The sequence below is a fragment of the Pituophis catenifer genome, unplaced genomic scaffold (genome assembly GCF_029215685.1).
Source record: "Pituophis catenifer annectens isolate HBS135680 unplaced genomic scaffold, rPitCat1.0.hap2 SCAF_1, whole genome shotgun sequence".
Lineage (NCBI taxonomy): Eukaryota > Metazoa > Chordata > Lepidosauria > Squamata > Colubridae > Pituophis > Pituophis catenifer.
This window is the reverse complement of record NW_027256881.1, coordinates 345,880,775-345,898,193: the sequence shown is the minus strand read 5'-3', so window position 1 is coordinate 345,898,193 and position 17,419 is coordinate 345,880,775. Positions and strand designations below refer to the sequence as shown.

The following is a 17,419-nucleotide window of genomic DNA, read 5'->3' as shown; positions in this document are numbered from 1 at the left end:
CGCTTTCTCCAGCTCGGTGTTGGCTTTGAGTTCTCTCAAGGAGACAAAACAATTTATCCTTCCTTCTTCCGGATTAATCCCAAAGAATTTCCTCAGTATGTGGGTTTAGTCCAGCTCCTCCTGCATTTCCAGTGGAACTGGGTTGGGCTTCTGGCCCCCGAAAGTGACAATGGAGAACATTTCATCTCAACTCTGTTGCCAATGCTCAAGGAGAAGGAGATCTGCCTGGCCTTCACTGAAAGGTTGAAATCGGATTTTTTTGCTTCTCCAATGTGGAACGTATTTCATAGTTCCAAAACCTGGTCCAAAGCTGAGGTGATTATTCTGTTTGGGGACTCCGGTAGTATTATAAATGTAGTGATGACAATGAAAGTTCATGAAGAATGGACAAAGACCTCATTTTGCAAAGTTTGGATCTTAACTTCCCATTGGAAAGTTAGTATGGGGGAATCCCAAGACATATGGAAAGGTCTAAATCCCTTCCATGGGGCTTTGCATTTTAGGGACCACACCGGGGATATCTCAGAATTCAGCCATTTCCTCCTGTCTTTAGACCCTTTCAACCCACAAGGAGACGTCTTTCTCCCTCCATGGTGGGAAACGGTCTTTGAATGCAAGATCTACAAACCAGGTGAAATTGCTCCAGGCTGGAAAAAAACATGTACAGGAAAGGAGAATTTGCAGAGGCTGCCAATTTACATTTTTGAAACAAGCATGGCAGGAGAAAGTTACAACATCTACAATGCTGTTTATGCTCTGGCACACGCTTTACATGCAATGGATGGATCAGGAGTGCGACCAACCCTGATGAGGCTTGGAAAGAGCATCTTAAATGTCCAGTCATGGAAGGTAATTTCTGTGGCTTTTGACTCAGTCCACAGATTCTTAGAGAGGAATCTTCCCATATGCATTTCTTCAATTACTGATTAAAGGTCTGCATGCTGCCATGTAAATACATCTCAGTACAGATCAAAACAACAAACACATAGGGACTATAATATGAATTCAGCATAATGTTGGAAAGGGCTAGAAGGGAGAAAAGTGTCTGAAGTGGTAAAAGGTCTTTTTCTTGAGCAGGGAGATAGACTAGAATAGTGATGGCTAACCGTTTTGCCATCACGTGCCAGGAGGGGGGGGCAGGGGGGTTGTCCACGTCTGTGCCCACATCCATAATTCTATGCACCCCGCCCCCGTGCATGAATGCATCACACACATACACACACACACCCGCTCCCCCAGCTCCTGGCACACGATGGGCTGGTAGGCTCATTTTTCTCTCTCACCTGGCTCCAGAGCCTTTCTAGGAGTCTGGGGAGGGCAAAAATTCCCCACCCCCTTCGGAGGCTCTCCAGAGGCCAGAAATGGCCCATTTGCCAACTTCCAGTGGAACCGGAAGTGAAGTCGCTCACTTCCCATTCGGAAGTTTGAGAGTTCAATCCTAGGTAGTGGCAGATATTTCTCTCCTAGGGTGCAAAGAAAAAATATCTGTTGTGAACTCCCCGTAGGTGTCAAGAAGGGCATCCGGCCAGTAAACACTCAGCTCCATCCAGTCAACCCAACTGTACCCCTGTACAGGGTCATAAACAGGGAAGTTGTTAAGTCTTAGTTCATTCTGAGCCTTAACTTTTCTGATGTCATCTTTGCAGATTCGGGCTATATGCTGGTATTCTGCTTCAGTTATGTGTCCTTCTTTCCACTTTTTATACTTGTCCTTTTTATCTTTCAATTTATCAGAGAATCCTTTATGTAACCATGCTTGTTTCTTCTGGGATCTCTTCTTTTTCTTTTCCGGCAGTATTCTGTAAAAACTGGAGTTGAAGAGTCGAATGGTAAAGTAAAACTTTTGTAGTGGTGGGGAAAGAGCCCAAATATTTGATGATATCCCTGATTGACCAGATCTCCATCAACGGAATTCCTCTAGTTTCTCAAACATACCTCCATGACCTAAAATGATGGTCAACAAAGAAGGACAGAAACCATGATAACTTTGTGTGATCATCAGCCAATGTCCCCAATTACTGGAGGTGCATTTTGTTTCAGGTTCTTTACTATTTGTGGAATGTCCAATTTAACAACAGTGCTGGAGAGGAAATGTCGTTCTCAGGAAATGGACCAGGATCTTCTTGTTTTGATCTTCTCAACTGGGTTTTCCTCCTCAATAAATCTTTTGTGCCCGTGAAAGTTGGGCAAATAGAAACCAGGGCTCTCCCAGGCCATGATTTCACCATTAACGCTGATGCAATTGTCTGGGCAACTAAGGTGAGCCGGAAGAAAATATAAATTCAGGGAGAAAATTCATTCTCTCATATGGCAGTCATTTGGTGAAAAACCTGCTCTACATGTAACACACTTGAGGTCTGATTTGTGTCAGGGTTCCAAGTAACACTCCCAATGAAATCAAACTCCGAGGCTTGAGTTTCCTCAAAGCTAATTTTAATTAGACATGTCATATTGGCACATCTGGGAAAACCCAAATCTGAGAGCTTCCGGGTTTTCCTCACCCAAAAGAAAGTTCAAGTCCTTGCCCTTCACCAACATGTCCATCACACGAACCAATCAGGTACCCTCCGGAACAGAAGATACCTCCTCATTCTTCTCAGCACAGCTGCAGGGCACAATGGCCTTGACTTTCTAGAAAGAATGCTATTTTGACTACATATCATCTTCACTCCATATAATCCACCCTCCCATTTTCCCACAGTAGAATTTGTGGCAGGCCTGAAGGCTCAAAGGTGAAAAGATGGCTTCCAGGCCAGGTCTGACAATTTGTATCAATCCATAAATAGTTGGGATTGGGAAGAACTTCTGTTTGAAGTCCAGGATGAAGTATGAAGATGCGGCAATGACTTCCATGGACCAATTCCATTCAGTTGGATCCTCATGATTCTTTATTTTTGAAATGCTGTAGCTCAATGTCACAAGCCTTCTTTTGCAGGTTGCCGTCCCAGCATCCACTGGTGAGTTGGGAGTGCCACTGGCCTGAATCCCCCAGGATATTCCTGGTTTTTGATAAACAGTAGAGCACCACTTCCTTTGAAGATATACTGAGCATAGAAATAGAAATATGGAATGGAAATAGAAATAGAAATGTGGAAATGAAATAATGAAGAATAATCACCGCTTATTTCATCTCAAGAATTTCTTTTTTCTCTTGCAGAAGAGACCCTTTGCCAGGTGTGGCATGAAGAGGTGCCATGCAGGAGAGAGGAGAAGAGTTCCAGAGGGAAAGCAGGTTTGCTGCTACCAGTGTGATGCTTGTCCAGAAGGGACCTTTTCTAATCAGACAGGTAGAGCACACTTTAAATGTAGACCTTCCAGGATCAAGGAAGCCATTCAGTAGATCAAAATATCTGTTCGTGTTAGGAATTCTGTTTATGTAGCTCCACAGACCAAACAAAGAGTACAGACACCATGTATTTTACTGCCCAATTGTTTTAACTGTAACAGGAACCAGGAAACTCTACTTAAAACAAAAGAGCCATAGATCCAAACTTGTAAACACTGCCATCTACTGGCAGTAGTTGTTGCATAAAAATACATTCCAATAATGAATTCCAATGGTTTTTTATATTTGTCATTTTTGGTAAGATAGAGATGCATTCATACTTTTCAGCAGAACCCTTCAATTTACAGATCTAAACTCCATAGACCACCTTTCCTGGTCCTCAGCAATTTCATGCAGGATAATTTAAGGGTAAAATTTATGAATCCCCAACTTGCATATTGACTCCTACTGTAACATCCAGTTGGGAAAACGAACATCCAAACTTTTCCTGAAGAGGTGGGCTGATGTGATTCAAGCTTTCATTTTTATTATTCAGAATATGCTTCTTCTGTCAGCTCTATCAATCTCTGAGAAAATAAACCTGCCAGAGAAAGAATAGATCCATCTATCTATACAAGCCATGTTGGCGCAGTGTTCAGAGTGCAGTAATGCAGGCTACTTCTGCTGATCACCGGTTGCCAGTAGTTTGGCAGTTCGATTCTCACCAGGCTCAAAGTTGACTCAGCTTTCCGTCCTTCCGAGGTCGGTAAAATGAGGACCCAGATTGTTGGGGGCAAGAGGCTGACTCTGTAAACTACTTAGAGAAGGCTGTAAAAGCACTATGAAGCGGTATATAAGTCTAAGTGCTATTGCTATTGCTATCTATGTCTGTTAAATAGAGCATAAGAGAGCAAATAAAGTCTGAATGATCAGATTTGAAGTACAGGGCAGAGACCTTAAGGGAGGGATAACCAATGTACTCAAAAACAAAACAGCAGCATTGTTGGCTAACAGATCTATCAGTCTTCTATGGGGTCCAGTATAAAGTAGGGGGGGGGGGAAATAAGTGGCAATTTCATACTGAAAGCCATAGAGGGCATTGAAGGGCCCAGTGAGTTGACAGCTGAGTCCTTTCATCATTCTTTGTTGGTTGGTTACAGCAGAAAGAGGACACTCCCCAGGGACAAATAATGTTCATGGCACATGGCCCAGAAATCCTTAGACAAAGACTCTTGATTTCAGATGCCGTGCATTGTGAACCCTGCCCAGAAGACCAATTTCCCAACAAGGACAAGGACCAATGCATTGCCAAGAAGATCCACTTCCTTGCCTATCAAGAGACCCTGGGATACACTTTAGTTTCTCTCGCTCTTTTTCTCTTTGTGACCACATCTGCAGTCCTGGTTATTTTCCTTAAACATCATGATACACCGATTATCAAGGCCAACAACCGAGATCTCACCTACATCCTGCTGGTCTCCCTCATGCTCTGCTTCCTCTGCTCCTTCCTCTTCATTGATCAACCAGGGAAGGTCACCTGTCTAATACGACAAGCTGCCTTTGCCATTCTTTTTGCCCTTGCAGTTTCCTCTGTGTTGGCAAAAACTGTCATGGTGGTTCTGGCCTTCATGGCCACCAAACCAGGAAACAGGACAAGGAAACTCTTAGGAAAACCACTGACCAACTCCATTGTCTTAGCCTGTCCCCTGGTCCAAGTAGTTCTTTGTGCCACCTGGCTGATAACTTCTCCCCCATTTCCTAGCTTGGATTTTCAGTCACTGATTGGAGAGGCCATCTTGGAATGTAATGAAGGCTCAACTTCAATGTTTTACGCTGTCCTTGCCTATCTGGGTTTTTTGGCCCTCATCAGTTTCTCAGTGGCCTTTCTGGCTAGGAAATTGCCTGATAGTTTTAATGAAGCCAAGTTCATTACTTTCAGCATGCTGGTCTTTTGCAGTGTTTGGATCTCCTTCCTCCCTACCTACCTGAGCACCAAAGGGAAGTCCATGGTGGCTGTGGAGATCTTCTCCATTTTGGCCTCTGGAGCTGCTCTCTTGGCTTGTATCTTTTTCCCCAAATGCTACATTATTCTACTGAGGCCTGATCTGAATTGTAGAGGAAATATAATCAGAAACAAGAACCTCTCAATAATGCAAGGATAGACAGCATTTATATTTGAGGCATGTTTAGAATGTGATAAATTTTCTAAAAGATGATAAAATGAAGGATGAATTTGTCATTTAATGGAAATTTTTAAATGTTAAGGTTATAAAGAAAATTCTCCCTGGGTGATGTCCACAAATGCAAGGTGCCACTGCATTGGAGGCTACACAGAAGCCCTTATGAGTTAAGATCCAGACAAAGAGCCTTTACACATAGAAAGAGGTTGAAACTGGCCAAGGGTGATAGTCATTCAGATAAGGATTCCTTTCAGGATTCAGAGATTCCACCTCTTAATTAACAAAAGATCCCTTTCTCTGACTGCCACCTCCAGCCTTAATTATGCAGGAAGCTAGTTGATAGGGTAAATAAGTAGAAAAAAATCCCACAAGTTTAGCCAATGAACGCCCCCTTCTGGCCATCCAGCTAATTGCAGCTCCTAATAATTCCCAGAGGGTGGGCTCTGTTCCTGGGAGGAACAAAAGAAAGGTATAAAGGTAAATATTTGACAACTGTTTCATTGCAATCTGTACTTAAGATCTCAAATAAACGATGCCTCTTTTCCAAGCGACTTGCCCTGTGTGTTCTTTGTCTGACCTGGTTTAGTTCTGAATCCAGAATTTTTTTCTAACAGGATCAAACTCTCCATAAAACTAAATCTAAACTCTACTGTTATGCCAGGTGCAGCTCAAAAATTGGAGTAAATCTAGTTTAGTCTAGCTGCTCTTGTATTTCTGTAGACAGCCAATTTGTCAGAGTGGACAAAGAGGCAAACAACTAGCAGAGCACATCCATGGACACCAACTGGCGGTCAGAAGAATTGGCCATCAGCAGGTACATAGACATAAACAACATCTACACACCATTCAAAAGAGATAATCAACAAGCCAAAAAGGGAACAAAGGATCACAAGGATCGGGATTCCTTGTGCACAGTCACTCACGCCCTCGTCACCTCTCGCCTTGACTACTGCAACGCTCTCTACATGGGGCTCCCCTTGAAGAGCACCCGGAGCCTCCAGCTGGTCCAGAATGCAGCAGCGCGGGTAGTGATGGGAGCAACATGGCGCTCCCATGTAACATCGCTCCTGCGCGAGCTGCACTGGCTCCCGGTGGTCTTCCGGGTGCGCTTCAAGGTGTTGGTTATCACCTTTAAAGCGCTCCATGGCATAGGGCCTAGCTATCTCCGAGACCGCCTGCTGCTACCGACGACCTCCCATCGACCCGTGTGCTCCCACAGAGAGGGCCTCCTCAGGGTGCCATCAGCCAAACAATGTAGGCTGGTGGCCCCCAGGGGGAGGGCCTTCTCTGTGGGGGCTCCCACCCTCTGGAATCAGTTGCCCCCGGAGATAAGAAGAATCCATGACCTCAATGCCTTCCGTCGTTCCCTGAAAACCTATCTTTTTCAGCAAGCCGGGTTGGCTTAGAAGAAATTTTTAAATTCTTTTAATTAGTTTGTGATTCTTAACTTTCGGGCCAAAATTTATATATATTTTTAAATGTTTTAATATTTGTATTCTATGTTTTTTATCTTGGCTGTACACCGCCCTGAGTCCTCAGGGAGAAGGGTGGTATATAAATTGGAAATTAAATTAAATTAAAAAAGACCAAACACCTCCTCACCAGCAATCAACACCCAGATAAGCAGCAGTTAACACCAAGATTAACATTAGACGTGCAATCAAGAAGCAAACAATACTTCAAACAGACTAAGAATAAACACCCAATCAAGGAAATACCAAGACTCTCATCAACACTGACAGGGCAAGTCACTAGTATATAAACTGAGAGCAAACCCCACTCCCTTCTAGCACTGATGAAGTCACCTAGTTTGGTAACAGAGATATTGACTGGTGGACATACACACAAATCCAATCTAAATATAAAGAAGATACAAAAACATATGTAATACAAAGAGAACAACATGAATTAGATAAAATTATGAGAAGATGAGAATTATGACAGATGAGAAGCTAATTAGTAAGATGTATAAATTTTTATTGCAATACAAAATGGAAGAGGAGATAGTGAAAGACACAATGATTAAATGGGCACAGAACTTTAATTATACAATAGATTTGGAGAGATGGGAAACAATGTGGCAAGTAAATTCAAAACTAACATTATCTGTGGCATACAAGGAAAATCAGCTGAAGATGTTTTATAGATGGCATCTTCCACCAAGACTTGCAAAGATATTCCCAAATAATACCTCAACGTGTTGGAAGTGTAAGAAAACTCATGGAACATATTACCATCTATGGTGGACGTACCCGGCGGCAAAAAAAAATTTGGACAAATATAAAGAAATGGCTAGAAAAAATAATAGAACAACCAATTGAAAGAAAGCCAGAAACATTCTTATTAGGAATATTCACGAGAACATACACCAAAGAAATAAAAATCTGATTCTGCATATCATAACAGCTGCACGAATAACATATGCACAAAATTGGAAACAGGAAAAGACACCAAAAGATGAAGAAGTGAAAGAAAAAGTTTTAGAATGTGCAGAGATGGACAAATTAACAAAAGAAATTAAAGAAAAATTTGGAACAAATGGTATGAATGGCTTGGGACTAGAAATAAAGAACAATAAATACAGGGGAGAATTTAAGAATGTAAAATATGTATATCTATATAAATAAAAATGTAAATGTTCGTTTGTTCAAAATCTTAAATCTCTGAAAGTTCTTCACCGATTGCTTTGAAATTTTGACACAATGTTGCATTCGAATACGCGCGTGTTTCTATATACCTATATTATATAGATGTCACACCTGTGACAGGTAAAAATGGTAAAAACATGCTTTTTTGAAAAATAGCGCCATTTGTTGGACGTAAAAGCAACGCTATACTAAATATTTTATCATTCCATTTCAATGTTTCCGATTTATGATCCATTTACGATTTCCAAATTTCCAATTTTATGATTCTATTTCAATGTTTCCGATTGCATTGTTAAATTGAATTTTCATAGATTTTGATTTATTTTCATTTTGATTTAATTTAATTATTTTGTGCAACATTGCGTTGGAATTGAGCTGTGTTGTATCCCTCTGTAGCTCAGGTCAGGCCTACTTTACCTCCATCTCACCAGTCTTTTCACTCAGTCAATTGGATTCAGAACTGAGTTGCCTTTCTCTATGTTTCTTTTTGGACTTTAACATTGCAGCATCACAATGGCAGGCGCGAGCCTGGTCTTTTCCCCCTCAGTGCCGCCGCCACCAAGCCCACAAGCAAAATGGCGGGAAATGTCAACCGCTGTGAAGTGTCCTCCTGACTAACGGAGTATGCCGTACCTTTGGCAGGGACCCCAATGCTGCCTGTGGTGCGGAGAGCTGTGAAGGTGAAGGCGGTTATACCGGCAAGCCAGGAAACCAGCTCTTACGCCCACGGCAAAGTATCCTTGGAGGCGTCCGAAGACAAACCTCCGGATGGCTGCTGGATTCAAATTATTTGTCGGCAGCCAGCATCCCGGAGCCCCAGGAACACAAACTCACTGACGGCAGCCCGGGCGGAGGCCTCCGCCAATCTCAAGACGTGCAGCTCTCCCAATACAAACACCAAATAGTAAAAGTCCAAGAAAGCAATTCATTAAGTGACGTTAAAGTCCAAAAAGAAACGTACAGAAAGGCAACCCAGGTCTGAATCCAATCAACTGAGTGAAAAGACTGGGGGGACAGAGGCAAAGTAGGAGTTACCTAAGCTACAGAGGGAAATTATTGGCACTCGGTCAAAAAATATTGTATACCCACAAGACTGAGCCACAGCAACACGTGGCCGGGTACAGCTAGTAACAAATATATAGAAATGTATAAAATTAAGGTTATCAGTGTTAGAAAATACAGTGTAACCAAAGAAAAAGGGACAATGAAGAAAATGAAACAGTAAGAGAGATACAGGGGAAAGGTACAAAACGGAAAGAAGACCACCAAGAAACACTGGTTAAAAAGAGGTCATATTGTGTTATAATAAAATATTAAAAATAAAAAAATAAAAAAAGAAGAAGCAAACAATACTTCAAACAGATTAACAATAAACAACCTGACTAAGGAAATACCAAGACCACTCCCACCAGCACTGACAAGGCAAGTTGAGAGCAAACCCCACTCCCTTCTAGCACTGATTATGTCACCTAGTACGGTAATGAAATGTCTACAAGTAAACATCAAAGCTCAAAGAGTACTAAGGACCCCACAGTCGTCATTGTCTTCCTCCTCCTCCTCCTCCTCCTCCTCATCATCATCATCATCCTCTTCCTCCTCTCCATAAAGCCCACTCCCTTCTAGCACTGATTATGTCACCTAGTACGGTAATGAAAGGTCTACAAGTAAACATCAAAACTCAAAGAGTACTAAGGACCCCACAGTTGTCATTGCCTTCCTCCTCCTCATCATCATCATCATCATCATCCTCTTCCTCCTGTCCATAAACCCCACTCCCTTCTAGCACTGATTATGTCACCTAGTACGGTAATGAAAGGTCTACAAGTAAACATCAAAGCTCAAAGAGTACTAAGGACCCCACAGTTGTCATTGCCTTCCTCCTCCTCCTCATCATCATCATCCTCTTCCTCCTGTCCACAAACCCCACTCCCTTCTAGCACGGATGATGTCACCTAGAATGGTCATGAAATGTCTGCCAGAAAACAACCAAGCTCAGAGAGCCCCAAACCCCCCTCAGTTCCATGCTAAATCAAATATCCAACTTCACCTTCGTTCTCAAGTCCATCTCTGTGGATTAGAACAAGAGACAGAAACATGTTTTTCCTTTTCTGGTATGCTAAACAAATCTAGTAATAATTAGGTAGGACAATTGCTCTTCTTTGCAATTATCCGTGGAACTGCCATTCTTATTCCCTGTGGGTTTCTATTCACAAAAATCTTCCCAGATAAAATCTGCTTTTAAAAAATATGCCTGGAGTTCCCCAGGTGGGGTGGCAGGATATGTGCCACCTCACCTTGTCTTGCAAAGAGCTCACTCCTGGGTTGGATGAGACTTAGCTGGCCTTAGCTTTGTCTTCGGTCACAGCCCAAACACTTATAAGGAGAAGGATGGTTGATATAAATTTTGCCACAAAGCCATCCAGGTGGAACGACCTGCCTCTGTTGTGCTAAAGCTCTGTTGAGATTTCAAGTGCTACCTGCAGTTTACCTTCTGCACAAACCTAGATTTCTGATCTAGGAGGGAAGGTGAGAAGAATGATTGGGTTGCCTCTCCTCCTCCTGCTGCTGCTCTTTTGGCTCCTGCCTCCAACTTCTTCCAAGAGGATGCAAAGTGTTTGTGTGTTGACAAGGTCTTTGGAGATTCCAGAGGACTATTGCAGGTCTGGAGATCTCATTATTGGTGGGAATTTGCCCCTGGCAACCCCTGCTTTTTCCCCCAACAACCTACGCTTTCAGGAAGACCCATTCCAATGTCCTTTGAGAACTATGTAAGTTTTACCTGGAGGGGGAAAATGTAGATAAATACTTGGGGTTTTTTGGATTCAGGGACCCTTTTAGAAAGACTGGTCCTTGTGAGGTTTGCAATGTCCTAGTGCAGATTTCTCATTCTTTTCTTTACCACTTAATTCCCTTAAATACATTTTGTGGCCATGGACCCCCCCAAGCTCCCGCGGCGTCTATGTTGAAAACCACTGTCCTAGTGTAAATCTTTGTGCCCTTTTCAATTTAAAAAAAAAAACCAAGCTCATAGAAAAAGGCTTGAATTCTTATTCTTCCTGATGAAAATAAGGAAAGTGAGGAAGCATAAAAAGTGAGGAGGGACGACACTGTTGCAATATTTTCAGGATCAGACTCAATAAAGATAATAAGAATTAGAGATTTAAATATATTTCTCTTTAATAATAATAGGCATTCTATATTCGCTGAATATTCAAGATAGAAGCAAAGAAAATGGTGAGGGTGGCTCCTTATATATACAAGGGGTGGAGCCAGGAATGGGAGTGGTAAATTATGAATACATTAAAATCCAAAGAATAAGTTAACCCCTGATGTCCCATATATACATTATTTACACAATAGAGAATAAGGCATTTACATCTGACAAATCCCCCTCTAAATGCCGGTTCGCTATACAACACCAATTACATTCAGATTCAGGACAATATAATACATACAATTTAGAAGTTAAATATTTGTGCTGTTTAGAAGGTAAAGGCTTCGTTAATATGTCAGCTAATTGTTCAGAAGTATCACAATGTATTGCTTTGATGAATCCATCTTGAGATAATTGTCTCACGTGCTTAAATTTTATATCAATATGCCTGGACCTTTGTCCAATGGCATCGGATCTGGATATTTCAATGGCTGCTTTATTATCTTCATGCACAACAAAAGGTAATGCAGGTTTTTTCCAAACATCTGAGATCAAGTCATTGAACCATACAAGGTTATTTGCAGCTTTGGATAAACAAACATATTCCGCTTCTGTGGTTGAAGTGGCTACCAGTTCTTGTTTACCAGTGTACCAGTAAACTGGACAATCATTCAATAGAAAAATATAACCAGAAGTACTCTTTCTGCATGATGTATCACCAGCCCAATCTGCATCCGCATAACAGGTAATTTTTGGTTCTTTGTCATTATTAGGTTCTAATACTAAACAAAAATCTAATGTACTTTTCAAATATCTTAGAATTCTTTTGACAGCTTCCCAATGATACATGGTTGGTTTGCTAACATATCTTGACAATAAATTGAGAGGTAATGCAATATCTGGTCTGGTCCAATTAGATATATAAAGGAGTGAGCCTATAACTGATCTGTAAAATGTATTATCTTTAAATTCAGGGGAAGACTCATCAGTGTTTCTAAGGAAATCAGTTTGCATAGGAGTGTCACAGGTTTTGGCATTGTTTAAATTACATTTGTTTAGAAGTTCAATGATCTTATCTTTCTGAGTAAGTTTGAATCCCCTTCTAGTTTTGTTAATTTGTACACCAAGGTATTTATTCACTTTACCTAGAGATTTCAACGAGAAATGTTCGTTTAACTTATTTACAAAGATTTCTCTGCTCTCTTTGTGTTTTCCTATATATAAAATATCATCCACATAAATTAATACAAATTCAACGTGATCATCACTCTTTTTTACAAAGAAACAGTTATCAGCAGTGGTAGCGTTGAAATCCATGGTCTTTAGTACTTTTACCAAGCAATCGTACCATCTCTTGCCAGATTGCTTTAATCCGTATAGACTCTTGTTTAATAACCAAATTTCATTCTTATTAGTGTATTGACTATGTGGTGCTCTTACATATATTTCCTTATCTAGTTTTGCGTGTAAATACGCAGTCTGTATGTCATATTGAAATACGTCCAGATTGAGTGCAGATGCTACTACTAGAGCTGTTTTAACACTCTCTGTCCTCACCGTGGGGGAGTATGTGTCAGTATAATCTTCTGGATATTTTTGTGCATAACCTTGTGCAACTAGTCTAGCCTTGTATAAAGTATTGCCTCCTTCTAGGTTCTTAATTTTATAAATCCACCTGGTACCTATAATTGTTTTATCCTTAGGTGCGATCGTAGGAGTGAATACATTTAATCCTTGCAAACTTTCCATCTCTTTTTTCATAGCTAGTTCCCATTTTTCTCTTTCTTCACGAGGGAGTTTTAATACTTCCTCATATGTATTAGGTGTTATTTGTTCTCCATTCATATGCATTATGTAATCTTTGTATTTACTTGGTATTTGATTTCTATTGTTTCTAATAGCTCTTTCAGGTTTGCTATGGTTGTCGTGCAAATATCTAGCTTCCTTTTTTGTTAATGTGTCTGTCTTTATTTTATGCTGACTATTTGTCCAAGTTTTGGTTTTGTTCTTATTTTTGTTAATGTTTTGATTTTCTATTGTCCCTTCCTCGCAAGATATCGCATCTTTGCATTTATTTGGAAATATTTCATTAAGGTGCAGTTTAGACCAATTGGCCTGCTCATGAAACACAGCTGTTCTGGAGACTATAAATTTGTTATTATTATCAATGAATCTGTACCCTTTGGTTCCAGTTTCATATCCCATAAATCTTAATCTTCTGGATACGTTTTCTCCCTTTCTCCTCAACTGCTTAGGTATGTGCACATCTGCAGTGACTCCAAATATGTGCATGTGTGCTAATTTAGGTTTCCTATTGTACATCACCTCATACGGTGTCTTATTCACAATACTGGACCAGGTTCTATTTTGAGTGTAATTTGAATAATGTAGGGCTTCTGACCAGAATTGTTTGCCTAAACCAGCATCCTCTAATGTGCATCTAATCATGGTTTGTAGTGTGGAATTCTTTCTCTCTACAATCCCGTTTTGAAACGCAGAAAATGGATTGGACGTGAAATGTAGCATTCCCCTATCCTTTAACCATTGGGAGAATTCTTTAGACATGAATTCACATCCCCTGTCTGTCATAATTTGTTTTATTCTGATATTATGTTGTGTTTCTATGCGTTTGTAGAATTCCTTAAATTTCTGAAAGGTTTCATCCTTGTGCTTTAATGTGTAAACAAAACCATAGCGACTATAATCATCCACTATTGTTAGAAAGTAACGTTTTCTATAGGTAATTGATGGAGTTAATGGACCAACTAAATCCATATGTACTAAGTCAAAAATATTGTTAGTTGATCTGTTAGATTTTTTTGGTCTGGGACTGGTTTTTAGTTTGGTGGATTTACATACTGAGCATTCCAAATAATTTTCACAATTTTTTATTTTGACACCTTCTGCGTGTTCAGTCATTTTTTGAACTACAGGAAAGCTTGCATGTCCTAACTTCCTATGTAAGATGTGAGCACACTCATCATGAATTGGTTTACCTATTTTTGGTTTCTTCTCATTGTGTGTATTTTTGTGATCATGAGGTATTTTACATTCATCATTGTCACTGTTACTAACATTTTCATCATCTGCTTCAATACAATCTTCCATATTTGAATCAATGTTATGTAACCATCTTTCTTTCGTTATCAGATAGGGTAGACCTCCTTTTATCATCACAGTGCCTATATTTGTTTTGTCCTTCTCTAAAGTTGCTTTCCCCTTTGAGAAAACTATATTGATGTCAGAATCTCTGCTTAGTTTTATAGCACTTAGTATGTTATGAGGTATTTCTGGGATTAATAATACCCCCTCTATTTTACCTAAACCAGGCAAGGTCACATTTCCTCTGCCTAATACTTGAACCTTTTCTTGATTAGCTACCTTTATCACAAACTTATCTTCTGTAAATGAAGATAATATACTTTTGTTGTTAGTGGTGTGATTGGTTGCACCAGAATCAATAAGCCAATTATTGTTCTCATTTTGTTGTGTTTTGGTGTTTTCTTGTTTGTTTAGTCCATTTAGTGACCCAGATTTTCTCTCTTTTGAATTTTCTCTACCCCCTCTACTTTCTCTGTAATTTGGTGGGCTTCTATATTTGTGTCTATCTGTGGAAGACTGTCTATAATTGTATTTGCTCCTATATTCTGGCCTATGTCTCTCCCTTGAGACTTTGGGACAGTCTCTTCTACTGTGTTCCCTGGACCCACAATTGTGGCATCTAAAGGCTTCATTATATTTTTCTTGGAAAGCTACTTTCCTAAAAGATTTGTGTTCTGTTTGATTACTGGAACGATTTTTTCTTGAATTGTCTTCTGCTATCAATTTGTTAGATAGACTTTCTATGGTTAAATATCCTAAATTAATAGTATCTAAGTGTGACATAAAGCTATCCCATGATGGATCAAGTGAATTGATAATAACACTTTTCATTGTTTGATCTGAAATCACTTCCCCCCTCAATTGCAGCTCAGCTCTTATTTTGTTTAGAGATATCAAATGCTCACTTATAGAAACCCCTGGTTTCACTCTAGAAGAAAAGAAATCCTTAGACATTCTTGTAGTTGTAGCTACGCTATCGCTGTGAAATAGATTAAACATGCATTGAATTATTTCTGACACAGTTAGGTTTGATTTGATGCTATGATACATTGCAGGAGATACGCTAGATATTATTATGAAAAATGCTCTATGATGTAAACAATCTATTTTTAAAGTCCAAGGTCTTCTTGGAGGACTAGTTATAAAGAATAGTAAATTTTCTTTCATAAAGACAACCTGAAGCTGTTGATACCACTCTTGTAAATTAATGCCATCAATTCTAAGTTTTGGGAAGTCACTGGGTAAGTTCCCCACATTATTTTGTCCATTACTTACAACCTGAGGCAGTCCGTGGTCTCGCAAGTGCAGGAAATTACAGAACGGCATGGGGATGCTCGCAACGAGTCTGCGCGGTTCTCTGGCCAGTTCAAGTCTTTCGGGGCCGTCTACGTAGCTTTGCACATGCGCGTTGCTCATTTCTTCCTTGGCGTCGTCGTGGAAGGTTCTCTCCATTTCAGCTCTCTCGTTCCGCTCCTCTTCAGATGAGTCGGTCTCTGGTTCGGTTTTAAGGGTTCTGGTGGTGGCGACAGCTCTTCTCTTTCTTTCGTGTGCATTGGCACTTGATCCGGTCTGCGGTGTAGGACGGAATCGGCATGGCTCTCTGGGCTCAGGTGTCGTCGCCTTCGAAGTCAGGATGGGAGCGTGCAGGTCTCGAGTTGTCGGTTTGATCTCTTGCTTCTTCGTTGGTGCCTTGGAAATTTTCAATCTTGGCCCAAAAGCAGCAAAAAGCGTTTTCATTGCTGACTTTACTTGAGACTTTGTTAAATCGTCTTCACTTTCTGATTCTGGTTCTTCTGAAGAGTTTGAGTCTTCTTTTTCACTTTCGTCGTCTGATAGCGTTTTTCGCGCCAGAAATTTTGAACTGAGCGTTTTGATTGGCTCTGCTCCATTCTCTTTTGAAGTTCGTTGAAACCAAGATGGCTGCCATTCAAAATTTCGCGCGGGATCACATCTTTTCTTTTTTACAACGACTTTCTCAGTATTCATTTCACTCACAGTTTTTTGATCTTTGGGTTTTTCTTTAACGACGTTTTTCTCTCTCGCTGCTCCGTTGTTCTTCAGCATTTCTTGGAGGTTCGCGATGAGGCTTTCATCGTTCTTCTGGCTTTTTAGTATCTTCAATATCTCTGACCTGAGTTCGTTATTTTCTATTTCGGTTTCTTCCTGGTCATTATTTTCATTTATCAGTTCTTCTTCTTCAGTGGTGTATTCTTCGGATTCTCTCGAAATCGCGTTAGTGGATTCGTTGATCATCTCTTGTTCAGTTTCTATTTCCTTGCTGTAGGCCCTGGTGTTGGGCCTATCTTTCTTAGACATTTTTAATTATTTATTGAGTCAATTAACCATCCTCTGCTACCAGCTTGTTGCAATATTTTCAGGATCAGACTCAATAAAGATAATAAGAATTAGAGATTTAAATATATTTCTCTTTAATAATAATAGGCATTCTATATTCGCTGAATATTCAAGATAGAAGCAAAGAAAATGGTGAGGGTGGCTCCTTATATATACAAGGGGTGGAGCCAGGAATGGGAGTGGTAAATTATGAATACATTAAAATCCAAAGAATAAGTTAACCCCTGATGTCCCATATATACATTATTTACACAATAGAGAATAAGGCATTTACATCTGACAGACACGTTAAAAATAGTGCTCGCCTCCTTAAGATGTTGACGTACAATGTGGACACTCAAAGAGAAGCTCAATCATTTTCCACTGTGGAGAACTGTAGAAACACCACAACTCAGTCAATCAATCAATCGGAATAGAGCTGGAAGGGATCTTGGAGATCTTCTAGTCCAATCCCCTGCTCAAGCAGGAGACCGTATACAATTTGAGACAACTTCCAGTGATGGAGCACCCATAACTTCTGGAGGCAAATCATTCCACTGGTTAATTGGCCTCCCTGTTAATTCCAGGTTGCCTCTCTCCTTGATTAGTTTTCATCCGTTGCTTCTTGTTCTGCCTTCAGGTGCTTTGAAAAATAAGTTGATCTCCTCTTCTTTGTGGCAGCCCCTCAAATACAGGAATATTGCTCTCATGTCCGCCCTAGTCTTTCTATTCTCTA

At 40.3% G+C, this 17,419-nt stretch overlaps 1 protein-coding gene across 1 annotated transcript in view; it reads left to right on the top strand.

Annotated features, from left to right (window-relative positions):
* LOC139312183 (vomeronasal type-2 receptor 26-like) overlaps positions 1-17,419 on the top strand; it is a 32,176-nt gene that overhangs the window by 5,278 nt on the left and 9,479 nt on the right. Inside the window, exons 3-6 of the mRNA XM_070936767.1 lie at positions 13-242; positions 504-849; positions 1,796-1,829; positions 8,736-8,967. Coding sequence (XP_070792868.1) covers positions 13-242; positions 504-849; positions 1,796-1,829; positions 8,736-8,967 — 842 coding nt within the window. The remainder of the gene's footprint in view (positions 1-12; positions 243-503; positions 850-1,795; positions 1,830-8,735; positions 8,968-17,419) is intronic.